At 43.6% G+C, this 16,512-nt stretch overlaps 1 protein-coding gene across 1 annotated transcript in view; it reads left to right on the top strand.

Annotated features, from left to right (window-relative positions):
• Nucleotides 1–16,512, top strand: part of MTREX (Mtr4 exosome RNA helicase) — a 780,177-nt gene that overhangs the window by 311,649 nt on the left and 452,016 nt on the right. Inside the window, exon 13 of the mRNA XM_085631304.1 lies at nucleotides 14,676–14,786. Coding sequence (XP_085487430.1) covers nucleotides 14,676–14,786 — 111 coding nt within the window. The remainder of the gene's footprint in view (nucleotides 1–14,675; nucleotides 14,787–16,512) is intronic.

Genomic DNA, 16,512 nt, shown 5'->3' on the forward strand with positions numbered 1-16,512 from the left:
TGTAGCTTCTATAATTGGAACAGGCGACTTAGGCGTAGAAACCTGACTTTGAATACTGTCACCCCTTTCAAGGGGAAGGGAAAGGTTAGATGGTGACAAGGCCAGGGGAAGGTCCGGAGTTAGACAGTCGGCGCTCAGTTCGCTGGATTTCTGTGGCCACCACTCCTATCGCCCTTTGTAACATCCGATCGATTGATGTCTGGGGGAGAAGTTGGGGGGTGGAACCAGGGGGGGCATGGCATAAGGCATTTACGGTTTGTTTGCCCATACTAAGCTCTGTGGTGTCGGCTAAAATTGTGGGGGCTTTCTTAATACTAACAAAAACAACAAGCCCAAAGAAACAGATTACGTTGGCGAAGTAAATGGTAGGACTTGCAGTTGTAGTGGTCAGTCACTCCTGCTTCTTCGTTGCCTGACCCCTATGCAAAACCCCTCACTTCCAGTTACTTCTCTTTAGGTGCGATTTTCAAACCAAGGGGGCCTCCTCCAGCCACATGCTTCGCCCGGCGCTGCCCGCTCGCGTCCGGCGACGCGGGAGCCCTGTACTCATGGCGCTTGCTGTGGGCGTGGTTGGTATGCGCGCTGCACTCGCCGCTGGTGGTGCTGGGTAATAGAGTCTCGGAATGGCGGCGCTGGTGGCAGGACTCTGTGGCGGTGGCGGCAAGATTGTGGCAGGATTGATGGCCGGTAAATTGCCCTCTCAGACAAACAGGGCTCTTTTAGTACTTCAGGGAAGTCTGCGCCCACCTGTCCGCAATCCGCCCTCTTGCAGTTCCCCTCACCTTTTAGCTCCCAGAGTAACCTGACAACAATCACTCAGCCACTCGTTCTCTCTGCCACCGTCCCGAAGGAGCACAATCACTGTTCCGGCCTGCGCCTCGCTTTATAGGCCAAGGGGTGAATCTCCAACTTCACACTCCCTCTGCATGCACCTACGCCCCCAGCCCCCTTATTGTTGTCTTTTCCCTTTTTCCCTCGCTCAGGGCTGTATCGCCGCCAGACTTTCCCGCCATGGCATGTCTGCTGTGGCCTGTCTTCGGCTCTAGAGTGGCTGGTTTTGTGGACCGAAGGACCAGTCCTCCTCTCCTCCCCCACCAGGAGCACCGCTGGTCCAGGGGACCCCCACTGGTGTCAGGTACCCCACTTGTATGTGTCTCTCACCTCCGATTGCACCCTGGAGGGCTGCACCTCCTCTGGACCATCCCGCCCGGCTCCGTGCCTGATAGCCCACAAGGGAGCTCCCCAGAGTCAGGATCAGTTCGGCCACTCCTGACTATCGCTGCACTCACCCGCTGAATTACTGTGTTCTAGGGCCAGTGTAGCTTCAAAACTGCCCGATTTCCAGGAGATTCCGCCTTCAGCCGTGAGGACCACACTATCCTCTCAGCAGGTGTAGCGCCTACACTCCAGATCTAGTGCTCAGAGTTCCTGCCAATGCAGCTCCCAGAGCTCCTCCCTGCCGGTGCAGCGCCCACACTCCAGGTCTAGCGCCCACACTCCAGGTCTAGCGCCCACACTCCAGGTCTAGCGCCCACACTCCAGGTCTAGCGCCCCCAAAAGCCCCTCCCTGCCGTCTGGGCGCTCGGCCTCCGCTGCACTGCGGTCTCCGGGCCTCTCACGCCTCCTTCACAGCCCTGTGATCCCGGGCACTGCCTCTCGCTCCCATCGTTGTGTGGGCGTGGCTTGTTTCCAGCCTATTTCCGCGGTCCGTCTGTACTTTACACTGATGGATGGATCGGTATGAAAGGTGTTTTCTCTAGTGAGGCACGCATAGTGCCAGTGCCCAAATATCATATTAATCTGTTTAGATGCCTCGGAGGTCTATTGTCATCTTCTCTGGCTTCAGCAATGGGGCTATGCACAAATCCTCATTCGCTGGCGATTATAATTTGCAAAGGCCCTGGGCATTCTCCTTGTGTAGTGCCATGCGTTCATAGGTTGTGAATTTTTCTAGCAGCCACTCTCGACTGCTTGGTGTGGGAACCTGAAGAGAATTTCCACTGCATTGTAATAGCGTGTTTCTCTACCATCAGTAATGGATCTGCAAATCTAGTACCAGCCTTCACTCTTAGACCGGGGATGGGTGGCCCAAAATGAAAACCCCTGAGATGTTGTAGCTCTCCCTTCCTATTAGTACTATATAACAATGTAATGAGTTTGTGGCCTGTACCCATGTTGAGAGTCTGCATATAACTGTGCGTCTGAGGTTTGTTATTAGTAACATGCCACAGGGAGTGCATCAGTGCTAAAAATGATCTGAGGGAGAAAAAGCAAGAACATGGTGGGAGCTCTGTTGTACTAAGTAGTGAATCAAACTGAATCACAGAGGCATTCTCTAAAAGATCCTCCTCTGTGGTGAGGCCAGCCTGTTCCCACCTGGTGACTGTAGTGCTGTTCCTTGCCATCTGGGTTAAGAGCAGAAGGAGTGGTATTTCGGGAGCATAGGACATATGCAATTCTAACGTGTCGACTCTTCCAGTGGCTGTATTACGCTACTCATGTGAGGCGAGACGTGGTAGCCCTGCGTCTGGATGGGCACAGCATCCATTGGGGCGGCAGTGTAGCTCCTCTGTGGGTCCCTCCCAAGCTTACCCAGATTTCGCCCTGCCAACCATCATGAGAGCCATTGCAGTTAGACTGCCAAAAACCAGTTGAAATCGGAGCCACCATTCCAGATTAGGTCCAGTAATAAGTAATCTACCCCTTTAAAGTGCTTTGTGGACAGAATATAGGTAAATTAGGGCCAGATGTACGACCAACAAAATTCCGCCTCTTTTGCAAGGCGCAATTTGCCATGTACAACAGTGTGTTTAACACTGTTTGCGATTCCAATGGGGTCGCAAATTGCGAGGCTCATTAATATGGAGTCTCTAGCAATTTGCTAGCCCATTGGGAATGACAGGCCCTCCCAGGTATGGTGGCCTGCTGGGTTCAGCAGACCACCATGTCTGGGACTGCTTTTTAACAAAGCATTTTTTTTTAAATGCCGCCCTTTTTCTTCAGAGGAAACCTGGATGCATTTTTTAAAAAATGTAACGTTTTAGTTTCATTTTTTAAGGGCAGTTAGTGGCCCCTGGGACCACTGCCTGCCCTTAAAAAAATATTTTTATACAGTCACGAAGTGGAAGGGGTCCCCAGGGGACCCCTTCCAAATTGCAACTGCATTATCACCCTCTTGAAGAGGGTGGTAATTTGCCAGTGTTTTGCGATCGCAATTGCGATTGCAAAACATTCATACATGGGTTAGAGTGCCACTATTCGGAAGGGAAAGCCCCTTCCAACTAGCGAGTCTCTAAACACTTTTTTGCAAGTCGCAATTCATTTGTGCACGCGCAAAATTGTGTTGGTACATCACCATACCAATTTTAGCATGCGCCAATGGATCGCTAACCCGTTTGTGCAGGCTAAAATTGGTCGAACATCTGGCCTTTAATCTATTAGTAAAGGAGACGAGGTAGCATTTTAGACAACGCTCTTCACTTGTTGTTCATGAGGTGAAGGGATTACCGAAAGGACACCTGGGATTGTAGTGATTTCACTGCCCGCCTTATATTGCTGTCTATTAAATCAGTATTGGTGTGGTAGACCTGTGCCCCCAATACTTAAAAATGGAGGCCTCCCATTTGGGAAGAATAGTTGTGTTAGTATCTCATGCTGAAGGAGCTACGGGTCTTAACTAGCATATGCTAGTCTTGTCGCAGTTCACCTCCTGGCGAGACATATCGCCAAAAGCCTCAAGTTCTTTATGATCCCTCAAATATTAATCTCCGCTTCTCTCATATATACCAATAGGTTGCTATTATACAACAAAACAGCGTCATATGTTGCACTGTTCAGAATCCCCCAGTCACTGCCGATCACCCGTAGACGTTACGTTAAACACATTTATAAAGTACATAGCTGCCCCAGCAACTGGGTGTCCCAGCGCTAGCAGACAAGTCGCCAGAGGAAAGGACTAGATGGTGGAAAAAAGCCAGGTTTTAATCCATTTCCTAAACGCCCAGGGATCTTGTGTACTCCGAGCAGCAATTGGAATGCAGTTCCATAGCCTTGAAAGAGCACCCCCTCCTCTATGCCTGCGTACACGAGGGGTTCATGCCAGATGCAGGTCAGCCGAGTGCAGAGCACGGGGTGGAACTTACGGTGTGCAGAGCCCTGCAGAATTAGTGGGCCCTGGCCATGTAAGATCTTGTGTGTGGTGCAGAGAGTTTTAAACTGGACTCTCTGTTCAGATAACAGCCAGTGAAGACAACAAAGTAGGTTAGAGGTGTGACAGTACTTAGGCAGGGCAAAAAGAATGCGTGCCACTGCGTTCTGAGCCCGCTGAAGTCTTTTAATTACAGTTTTATTCATGCCAAGTAGGAGCCCATTGCAAGTCTAGTCTAGGCACGACTGAACTGCAGATTGCACAATCATTTGGCGGGTGGATGCATCAAAGAACCCCAAAATGGGTTTTAGGCCACGCAACAGGCTAAAGCATGTCCCTGCTACTTTTTTTGCGTGGAGCTCAAATGAGAGGGCATTGTCCATCAGGACACCTAAGTTCTTGACTGCAATTTGCGGTTGGGGAGGGGTACCCAAAGCCGTGGGCCACCATTGGTAGTCCCATTTATGGGTATCACGGCCGACCACGAGCACCTCAGTCTTAGAGGAGTTAAGTTGTAGGTAGTTGTCCGCCATCCAATCCGAAATGGCCAGGACATCTTCACGGAATTTCAGCTGGTCTTGATCAGGGTTGTTAGAAAAGTTTAATGCCAACTGAGTATCATCAGCGTAGGATATCATATTAATATTTCGTGCTTTGGCCAGGAGGGCTAGAGGGCGGACATACACATTAAACAACGTGGGTCTCAAGGCAGAGCCCTGGGGGACCACACAGCTGAGGGGGTGGATGTTGGACTGATAGGGAGGGGCATAGACCTGAAAAGAGCATTTAGATAAAGACGCAAACAAGGCCAGGGCCTTGCCTTTGACCCCGAGCTCCCCTAGCAGCTGAAGAAAAATTTTATGGGAGACCGTGTCGAAGGCTGCACTGAGATCAAGTAAAATCAGTGCAGAAGTGTTGCCGACGTGCTGCAAGCAGCTTGATTGACAGTGCAAACAAGAGCGGGGATAGTACACCCCTGCCTATTTCACCAGCATACTTGATACTTTTCCAAGATGACTCAGCTAGTGTGCGCTGTTGATGGGCAATATAGGACCTTGATTCCTTTATGGAAAATCGGACCTGTACTTTGTGAAATTATCTCCAACTGAGGGAGTCAAATGCCTTTTCCCTGTTGACTGACGAGAGTCTGGTCAGGCCATGTCATGAAGGCTGACTCCGCTGCCCTGAATAGTTGGCGTATGTTGTGTGAAGTATTGCTATCTGGAATTAAAGCAGTTTTGGCCGGTATGGACAAGATCTGGCATAGGGGGCATTAGTCTATAAGGTAAGATTTTGCCAATTAACTTGATCGATGTTTTATATTGAAAGGGTACGGTATGCCAGCAAGTTCTCTGTTTTTTTCCCTGGTTTGAAGAGTGACTCATCTGGTGCCTTCGGGACGGACGTATAGGGAAGGATTCCATGTTCAAATGCCTTGTTGAAAAGCGAGACCAGCCTGGGTGCTAATTGGCTCATATAGAATTCAAGAGGCACACTCAGGCCAACAGCAAGATGGTGTCCTTCACTTCTTGCAAAGTAATGGGATGCCCAATCTCCTGTACATCCTGGTATGCTAATCTGGAATGGCCATTTTGCAGGTTTCAAAAATCAATGGCAAACCCTGGCCAATGGCCGCTTCTAAAGGTGCTGGGCTGCAAACTACTACCTACCATCGCCTATGGAGCAATGACATTCAGAGATAAAATGGCCAATTGGCTGGGCAGGACACAGTCCACCTCTTATAGAAGGGTATTCTCCCTGTCAAACTGTACATTGCATGCCCAAATCCAACAAGAATTTTGCCTGTCTTCATAGTATTTGATATTGAAGGGGAAGTTCCTAGCATACTGCCTCAAAGCCAAGCAGGCGAAAAATAGCATGCTAAAAAAATAAAATGTAATAAGCAACCCCTGGAAAAGCTGGCATAAGTACCAAAACTTCTTATTGGATGTATTGGAGGCACAAGAGATTTAGTCAAGTAACCTTCCAGTGCCGCTAACCTAAACAATGCTGACTAAACAAGCAAAATGTATTTCAAGAAAACAAGATACACAAGCCTTAAAGAAGCTGACACATGGCACCTGCGCCACAACACTGTACGAACTGGGGCTCTGCCTACCTACCTCCTATTGCCTTTTGGCAAGGCCATGAAAAAACAGTTGAGTCTTCGATTTGGACTAATCCCTTTGAAAACCTACCAGTATGGTTGGAAGTTCCTTGATGACACCAACAGATGCCTTTTCTGCGCAAAACAAGAATCCCCGATAAACATTCTTTGCATCTGTGAAACGGTGCTCCCGTTAAGGAATCTATGGTTGCGGACAATATGGCGCACCCTTAATTATTAGGACCAGCCCAGATGCTGTGCAAGCCTACCAGAGAGGCCACTCATCACAAATAGCGGTTAGATTTTAGAAATTTCTTAAAACCAGATTAGCACCTACCACCGTCGACTTGGGCTCTGAACTTCCAATATGTTGCTAAAAACCAATGACTGTAAAGCTCTCAATTTTACATGGGCCATAAGCACTTACTTTGCAGATTAGATAAACTAACACGTTCGCCCGTAGGGACAGAGGTGAATAGAGCTAGGACTCCAATGCTTTTTTAATTACTAGACTCGATAGTTACCTCTTTATTTTAAGTTACGGGTGTATACAATTGTGCACATTATTTAGGCCTGAGCCTTGATTCTCCAACTATTGGTAAACAGAACAATGCAGTCTGTGGAGATCATGCAGCCAATAAATTGCAAGGGAAAATATTGCACTGATAAATATTTTTTTAGATGCCATGGGCCTAGCCTCGAACACATACTGGAGACATAGTCAGTGTATTAGACTCTAAAAGTTCCATAATTTAATGCACTTTACCCAGGCCCCGCTATCTCGGACTTGCCTGAACCCAGACTGGTGGCAGAATCCAGCAGTTCAGGGATTAAAAGCCCCTTAACTTTAGGCAATGGGCCCAGGCCTCAGTATTGGTCTGTACACCGGAGGCAAAGCTAGCATCTTAGATACTGGGGCAGAGCGCCTTTCTCCTTCTTCCAACTTCTGTTTTTAATCGTTACTACGATGTATGTCTTTTTAATAATTTATCAGCAGCCTATTATTCATTACGCTTGTCATGATCTTGAGCTATATTGTAATGAATTTAAGCATTTGTACAACAAAGAAGTTATCTGGACACTAGAATTTCATTAAGGAAGACCTCTAGAGAATCGTCCAACCACTCAAGCTGATTGGCGTACAGCTGAGTAAGAAAATTTGTTAATGGTGTTTTGGAACAGCTGAAGAGACCCTTCTAGGTTAATATTATTCAGCCCCCTGACCACTGTTTCCTGTCTCCGAATCCGCTTTAGAGAGAGTGCTTTATGCACAAACTAGCTTTTTCTTTCCGTATATTTATTCCTCTGCCTGTTGGGCGGTGCTAAAACACTGAATGGAAGTGGAGTACTGCAACTTCCCTTCCTGCACACACTACAATTTTCCCAAATATAAGCCAATCAGTTTTAACTACTTCCTCCCCCTGGAACTCTACTTCCCCTCATTTTTCTGAGTGCCACCCCTAACCTGACCTTATTACGTCTCCCAAAAATAGTGAGCTTCCTTTTCCATGCTTTCTCTCCCTGACCCGCAGTAAAAGTGGCACCATTCCTCCAATTTGGAACAATCCTGCTGATGCGTTTGCGATTTTCTGTTGGGCCTGACAACCACACCAGTCCTGAATCTACACACTTTTTTTCCCAACAACTTTTTCTATGCTGGACGGGAATATCCATGACATGGAGTACCAATGGGTTCCCCTAACCAGAGTATCCCACTGCATGTATCTGGTGTTCTGTTTTTTGATTTTGGCTCTGGTGTCTTGCTAATCCGGTGTGTACACAGACTCCTTGACCTGTCCTATGAACTGGAGGGATGCACTGAGCATATCCTCATTGACAGACTACTTTTCCTTTCATAGGGTTAGCAAATAGTGTTGGTGAAAGTTTACAGTGCTTTGTGAATACATAGCTGTGACCAGATAAAAAAAACTCACTGGAGTGGAGGCCCACTCACGTAAAGTTCCACTTCTGCAAACCTACCCAAGTCTTAGTACAAATATCCTAAGTGTAGGCAAGGTTGTCTGTAGCCTGCTTGGCACGTGCATGGTGTGTGTGTGTGAGCCAGAGTAATGGACGCCTTTGGGATACATTTTGGATGCCAAGGCCTGTCCTTTTGCACAAGATGGACGTATGGTTGTTTTTTACCAAAGTTAAAGTATCTTTACTGCTATTCCTTAAGTTGGTAGAAGGTGACCTAGACACTGAATGAGGGAAAAGGATACAGGGCCGCCTTAGACATGCATTAGACATTCAATAAGGCCTTTTACTGAGCACGGAACTGCTGATTAATCTTCCTGTGTTCCATTTGGTGGGTGGTAGGGGTGATGGGTGAGACTGCAGACTCTGTTGTGCAAGATGAAGGGGACCCTTTAGGTGAGTCCCAGCCTTATGTCTTACCCTGATTAAACTTTGTGTGGCTGTTGATAGCCAGGTGCAGAATGTTCATACCTCTTTGTGCCTCTACCCTTATCTTGGTGAAGAACCACCTAGAGAACAAGAGAGGTGGGAGTGGGTGGGTGGCATTGGGGCTAGGTAGTTGATACAAGAGCAACCTACAGTGCCCGAAAAAACTAAATTGTGTGTGTGTGTGGTATTCCATTCTAGTGTGCATTAACGTACTCTTCTCTCTTGAAAGTAAAACACTGTTGTTGGACATTTGGTTATTGTGCATCTATGTGATTGTTGAGTTTTGAGCGTGGGCACCCCCATGCTACCTTCCTGAGAAGCCTGTGACTGCTTGCAATCGTTATCACTGAGAATCAAGTGTTAAATGGGTTTTACTTGGACCAGTTTCCCGAGCCATAGTAGGATGGACCCAAGGACATCAGAGTTAAACTACGTCAACTCCCACGGTTGAGAACCCAGCAGCCCTTTCCAGCCCACAAATGTTCCTCCGCAACCCCCTCCCAAACGGGGTCTGACAAATGCTAATGAGTAAAATGGCCCATTCACAAGCATTTCTGCAAGAATATACTCCCATTACCTGTGTGCACCACCAAATGATTTTGCTTGCTCATCTTGTTAACTGACTCGGAGTACATAACAATTTAAATCATATAGCATTCAGTGCTGTTATAATAACCAAGACGTGACTGATCATTTCACAATTTCAGTTTAATCTGCACTATTGTTATAAGAATCTCGTATCTTCTTCAGGTTAACTGAGATCAGAAAGGTTTGCTTCCAGTTACAGAAGAAAGTCCGTGAACTCAGTGCATTGTGCATTCCAGAAAAATATGCTAAGACGCTTGCGTTTGGCATGAAGCGCCACAGCATAATTTAGTCGGAGACTCTGAAAACATTTCCCAACCACTGGGTGAAAGCGGGGACGAGAATAGCATTAAAACTGCTTGGCTTACTCAAGCTCATGGGTGTATTGCGGTCAAACAATCTAACTAAAAAATCTTTAATTATATTCTTAGTTGCCTCCTAGGATCAGGTAAACACCCATTGCCGCACCCTAGATGCAAAATGAACACCAAATCGAGCAGGTTTCTACCATTGCCCCAGAAGTCTGGCATTCACTCATCCAGAATAAAACAATTGCGAAAGTTTAATGAGATCTTTTAGAATTCACTATTTAAGTTTTAATGGGAGTGCTGTCTTGTAGGCTTTCCATGTGGTGATGTGGAGAACCTAAGGATTGTACTCTCTTAAAATAGGCTCTCAATATGCAATAAGCATTGGCATAGCCAATAGGTCTCGCTTTTGGGACCTTATAAGTATTTAGTTATGCAGCACAATATCCTTGGTGCAATAACATCAACTGTTGCATGGCTAAAAACTTATAAGGTCCCAAAGGCGAGACCTATTGGCTATGCCAATGCTTGTTTTAATCCTGTGGTAGGAAACCCCAGCAAGAAACATTTTTAGCTCACCCACATACATTGTTAATAAAGGTCTGGCAGTTTAATGGAAGAAAATAAATAGCGACATAAGGGACGTGACCTCACCCAACTAGGTGAATATAGGAATTCAGTTTATAGCGTTTAAACTCCAACGCTATTTTAATTAAAATCTATAAAACAAGTTGGTTCGAGGTCAATCATTTTCGCAAAAAAAGATATTATTCAGTAAAAATTCAGAAAGTGTGCTGCTTATTTTATTCGTTTTCTTGTTCTCCCGAGACAAAATTTATTTTGAACAAAACTTAACTTTGGCCTAAGCAGGTTTCGTGACCTAAACAATTACAATTGTCGCTTCAACAGGCCCTAAAAAGAACAGAACATTAACTGCCGACAATGTCTCAACCGTAACAGACCAATAAAAAACAGAATTACAAAGGAAAAAGAAATGCAAAGAAAACAATAAAGATCACGTCATTAGACAAATACCCAATGAGTTTAGTGATAATCATATATTTACGATTCCTATGTTTTTTACTGAGGCCAAAGTGCTTAATTCCTCACACCCAGTAGTTTGTTTGGATCAAATGGAAATCAAAATTACATATGAGAAAAAAAGATAGAGCCACTGCACAATTGCCCAGCAGGGAGCGAAAATAACCAATCACCGTTAAGTATAGATACTCTTGTGCAGATAATAGGACCCAAAGAAATTAGGAAAACCGAACACAAAATCCAACCAGAGAGAATAGACCAAATCCCAACCATTCAGTCCTGAGAAACCCCAGTAATGTGAAACGTGGAATCAAATGTTAAAACCAGTGATCATATTCATAGAAAAGATACATCAATCCGCATTCCTCATTTTTCAGTAATGTTGAGAATATATACAGTGGATCAAGAGGCTTAAAATTCTCTTCGATTACTGTTAATGCAAGTCTAAAGAGCAAAGGACATTTACACTGATTTTTATATTGCCGGGTCCGTAGCAATGCTGCGACTCCACCACAAGTGAGGTGTGCCCAACAACCAACACCTACATTGCATGCATGGCTAACTGCGCACAAAATGTGAACTGACAACTTATTTAAACGTTATTCACGTGACAAGTTATTTCCTTACCCAGAGATGATCCTAATGCGTGGCCGCATTGATGTTAATTTAACTACGGTCACGTGTTCTGACTTCAGTCTTTTCTGGAGTTTTTTTGCCAGCAGAGCTCGGCATTCTGGGACTTGTAGTTTAGAGTGTCCCCATTATAAGCGTGGGCTCCAAAGTTTCAGAACTTTAAGTGCTGTTGGCCTTTAGTTCAGGACTGCGTGCTGGTGTGATACCTGACAAGGTGCAGTACAGTGCGACTGACTGCTCCTCAACCCTGCAAGCCTTGCAGAGGCTGGTCAGGAAGACATGAGATACAGAGTAAACAAAGTATCTGTAAACAGTATCCTGCATTTATAAACTTCTACTGAAAAGGCAGCTGCGAGTGCTGCGTTTCAGGCTGATATTAGTCATCTGTTTATGGAAAACTGACAAATAATACCGAAAGGGCCAAGCCCGGGTCACCGCCAGCTGTTCTCAAAGGCTCCAGGCCGCAGAAGTTCCAATGTTTAGAGAAAGGGATGTGGTCACTGATAGAGTTAAACAACTCATTTCCAAGGCACAGATTAGGAGCATGAATAATGCGATAGAAACGTGTACTTTTATTGCGCTAGATACAGCACGTTTCCTCTTTCTAAGCACTCTAAATAACAGATATTATTTTCTATGGCCCTCAAGATGCACAGCAAACCTATCAAACAGGAGAAACAAGGAGGGGGAGGGGGGCTTTAAAATAGAGCAGAAAGGAGGCAGTAGGTGCAGAGATAGTAGTGTGCCACACACTAAGGGGGTAGCAGAGAAGAGTGAAACCGAGACAGAGGAGGAGGGAAGGGGAGAACAGAGAGCAGAACCCACTGCTGGGTTGGTGGGTGTTAACTAGAGGGGGGCTGGGGAGGGAGCAGGGGTTTGTGCGGGGCAGTCGCGTGTGTGCCGAACTGTGCAAGATAAAGGGGGAAGCCCACATTGATGAAACAACACGAATGTGGGAGCAGGAAAGGGAAGCTAGTGGGGGGGGGGGGGGGCTGGCTAAAGAGAAGTGGAAGCAGCTGGGTTTACCAGCATCACGAGCCCAGACCGGACGGAAGAGCAGCAGTAAAGGTGAGAGAAGAGGAAGAACCGAACCGGGACTTGAGAGGATTACATTGAGAAGCGGAGCAAGGAGCGCGCTCTTGTGCACGTAACAGCTAGCTGGTGGCCGCCTTTGGTAGCACTTTAAAAACCCGCTTACTAAATTTCCCGCCAGACCAGCGCGTGCGCTGGCTCTGGCGAGTCCTAAAAATCAGGTATTCAAAATGAATCTGTGTTTACATCCATGGTAAACTTTATTAGTACTGCACTGATGCATATGGAATAGAGATGTTACATGGGCAATGAACTAGCCAATGTCTATAACCTTTTGTGAACCTTGTACTCTCCAGATTGTATGTGCCAGGTTTTCTGATTGTGAATCCCCTTTAGCGTTTTTTAAACATTCTTTGGAACGTTGATAAGGTCTCAAGGTATTCAGTAAACTGCAATGAAAAATACTACACTACAGTGTTAGCGCACTGGAATGCACAAAACGCAAATCCTGTTTTATGTCTACAATTAGGATCCAACTAAGACCTAAAATTAGTTTTTTAACACACTATTAATTACGCCGTGATCTGAACCAAATATATCAAAAACGTAGAGATTTCCAGGTCGCTAAATCACAAATTTCTATTTATTCAAGTGAGAAAAACATTACTATTAAATGATAAATTCTAAAAGAGAAATGTTGTATCAAAAGAAATTTTATTTATACTCGTACGAGAAAGCAATATATTATACATAAACATGAATATTCACATATTGACCACTTTATATATTTAAAAACATTTATAGAAGTTCGTAAGTATATCATTGAAAATCCTTAAAAAAAAAAATTTAAACAAAAGAACAAACTGTCGACGCGGCGTTTCGGTGTATAGGTGTTTCGTCACTTTCTTCAGGACAATAGTTCATTAGTTAAAAACAATTTATACAAACAATATAAAAGCTTACATTGGAGAACAAAAATAGTTTTATAAAAAACATTCCCTTTTTACAAACTATACCTTTAGCGTTATCGATTTAATAATTTTTTTTTATTAAAGCTTTGGGTAAATATTTTGATTCACGGAGACTCAAAGTGGCTAATAATTTTAAAAAAGATGAATTTCGGCTATGTAACATATAGTTTGTCCGAGGCGTATGCAGTTGGCTATATGAGGTGGCTGGTCATTATATTTAATTCAATTATTCTCTCACATAAGAGTTCGAGCATTGTAGACTCATATGTACGACTTTTTATTCATCCAATGGTATCACCATTCCAATATCACGGATATACCTTTAGTTGGGACTTTTCAATTCTCCCATTTTTGATGATTGTCTTTGTTGGGGTGTTTATTGCCGCCAAACCAAGACATTAATCTGTATATTAAAACAAACAATCAAACAAACAGGACCTGTAATTGTATCCATAGACTTGTACTTCTAATTATCAAGTTTCTAAGGAAAATTAAGTGCTTAATTATTAAAATTGAAACTATGTGCAAAAGATTTTTGAACTTGGAAGTTTTTAACCTAAAACTCTATGGTTATTATGGAGACACACACATTGCAAAATTTATCGTTGTCTCCTCCCTTCTTGTGTCCGGGTTTTGGTAAAAACTGGGTTAAAATAATCAAAGTTCCCGACCCGTTGGGTTCTGGAAAAGACTTTACCTCGAGATCTGTGAAGAGTAGCCTCCGTCCGTATCGTCTGCTCGTCGGGAATGCTTCGACATTAATGCTTGAGCGGACGGCTTTTAAATACGCCTGTAGCGTCGCTTTAGGGTGTCGTCATAGTCTAATTAATTACACCTGGGCTTCTCTCTTTCACTTTTTACCAAGTAAGATACTTCGGTATATGTGCGCACAGCGCCCATCTTATAACGAGTTCCACCCGATGTTATCATTGAATATTTTTGGCGATACTCATAAACCTGTTTTAAAGTTGCTGCAAAGATTGTATCATTATATTTACATATTATAAATGCCTCATTGTGAAAGAAACTAGATATTACAATAGCTTCTAATTTTATTCACTCACAATGTCGAATTATGGCGGCTGGAATGCACCAGACAAGCAGTGTAACTGGTAGTATTACCCGGCTCAGTGACATTCATTTTGTCAAACTCGTAAGTATGGCAGACTGAGTGAACCGGCCTGGTTATGCACACAGCATTGCAGTGGATGTTTTACTCTCATTCGCTCTCTTAACAGCTTCCAAATAACATTTAATGTACACAAGTGTATTTACCCACTTATACCTCTGAGGAGCAATTGCTTTCTAGATGTTTCAAAAATGTATTTTTATGTGGATGAAAAGTTTTTCCTAGAGTGGTGTCATGTGGGGGAACCATGGAAAAGTGCAATGAAGTCTGTGTAAATTGATTGTTACTAGAATAATAGTTTTCCTTCTACCAATAGGTTGAACACGTGCTCCCTCTCCTTAAAAGAGGAATCGGCATCCATCATGGAGGTTTGCTTCCCATTCTGAAGGAGACCATAGAAATCCTTTTTTCTGAAGGTTTGATTAAGGTATTTGTTTTGTTAAGTGAAAGGCAAGCATGATGTGCTGCCTGCACTTTTGATATAGATACGTATGTCAATGTATGTGAATTACTTCTAGTTGCAAATTAAAGTTGCATTGTATATAGAGCTTATTAATTGGTGTGTGCCAGTGGTTCTAGGAACTTATTTGCCAGGATCTAAGAAAAAATTATTATTCATTATTATTTAAAACATTTGTAAATTTACTGCCACCTAACTGGTATCCAGGCGCTAAAGGAGACTGTATGCCATAGAAATATTTTGGATCAGATATTTTAATACATTTCTGTATCATTTTATTTGCGTAGGTTGACTCTTTTTGTAATGGAGTGTTCAAGCCACACACAAATGTTTAGTCAAAATATGGTTGCTGGAGCATGCATTTGAGGATTTTCTCAAGTGCAGTTGGTACTGGGAATCAGTAAAAAAAAAAAAAGTGTGTTTGGGTCACTTACTTCTCTAGATCCGAGGACTTGGAGGCACAGGGCAGTCCTTGTGACAAATGTTATTTCTGGCTTTCAGGAGACTTTTACTAGTACTGCTCACTGAATGCCTATCAGGGTAAGAACCCTCAGGGACGTAGAATCAGAAGTCTTAATCTTTAAGGGTGATGGTATAGGAACTCCAGGATAGGTAATCCGTGAATAACCATAGTAAATTACTAAGCCCAAACATTGCAATATCTTTTTGAAAAAAATATTTTTGCTATTTTATTTTACAGACCCGTAAATAGTACATATAAAACATGATCATAAACAAGATACTAGAATGGGATTCTTTTAAATTAGTAGTTTGTAACCTTTTAACTTCTGAGTGCTCCCCCCACTTAATCATTTTTGGAGTCTTGGGACCCCAATAAGTGATTTCTGGAAACCGGGGACCCTGGCCTGAGCTATTATTTTGATGTAAACTCTGAAACAAAAGACAAAAATACAGACACCAGCATTAATCAGTCAAAAACACAAATTATGAAATATTTGATTAAATTAGGAAACACATGTAAATATTTCCAATTTTAATTATAATGGAAAGGTGGGAGCTTTTCTAAATTCAGTTGATGCCACTAATCACACTAACCAGTCTGAGGATACCAATGTAAATAGTTAGCCTCCAATTTCCATTTTCTTTCACATTTACTGAACTTTAAAAAAAAAATATATATACATACACATATATATATATATATATATATATATATATATATGTATATATATATATATGTATATATATATATATGTATCGCTCCTGAGTTAGGCACCAGCCCAGCGCACACATGAACGGTGCTTGTCACGGCGGGGGTGCTCCCGCCATCAAATTACAGCTCCACACTGCCAATCGGTAATCATACCGGAACACAGACGACAGCACTCACGGGGGGAGAGTTCAAAAAGGTGATTTATTAGGAACCCTTGGCTCTCATAACAGACGCGTTTCGGCAACTCGCCTTTCTCGATGTTAAGCTCGGAACGCCAACATCGCCATTGTTTTAAATTCGTATTTCGCGCTCACATTAACAATCAACATGGTAGAAAGACTAACAAGATCCTGAAATCAGGATGTTAATATTCCGCCATCTTTGAACGTACCAAAAGGTAACCTCAAGCATCAAAATAAATTCAATTCACCAACGATAATAAAGCCCGGGATGGGCATACATTCTTATTACGCGAAAGCAAGCATGATATCTCAATATTCCGCTAGAACGTACCAAATG

This window comes from Triturus cristatus, chromosome 2_1, assembly GCF_964204655.1.
Source record: "Triturus cristatus chromosome 2_1, aTriCri1.1, whole genome shotgun sequence".
NCBI lineage: Eukaryota > Metazoa > Chordata > Amphibia > Caudata > Salamandridae > Triturus > Triturus cristatus.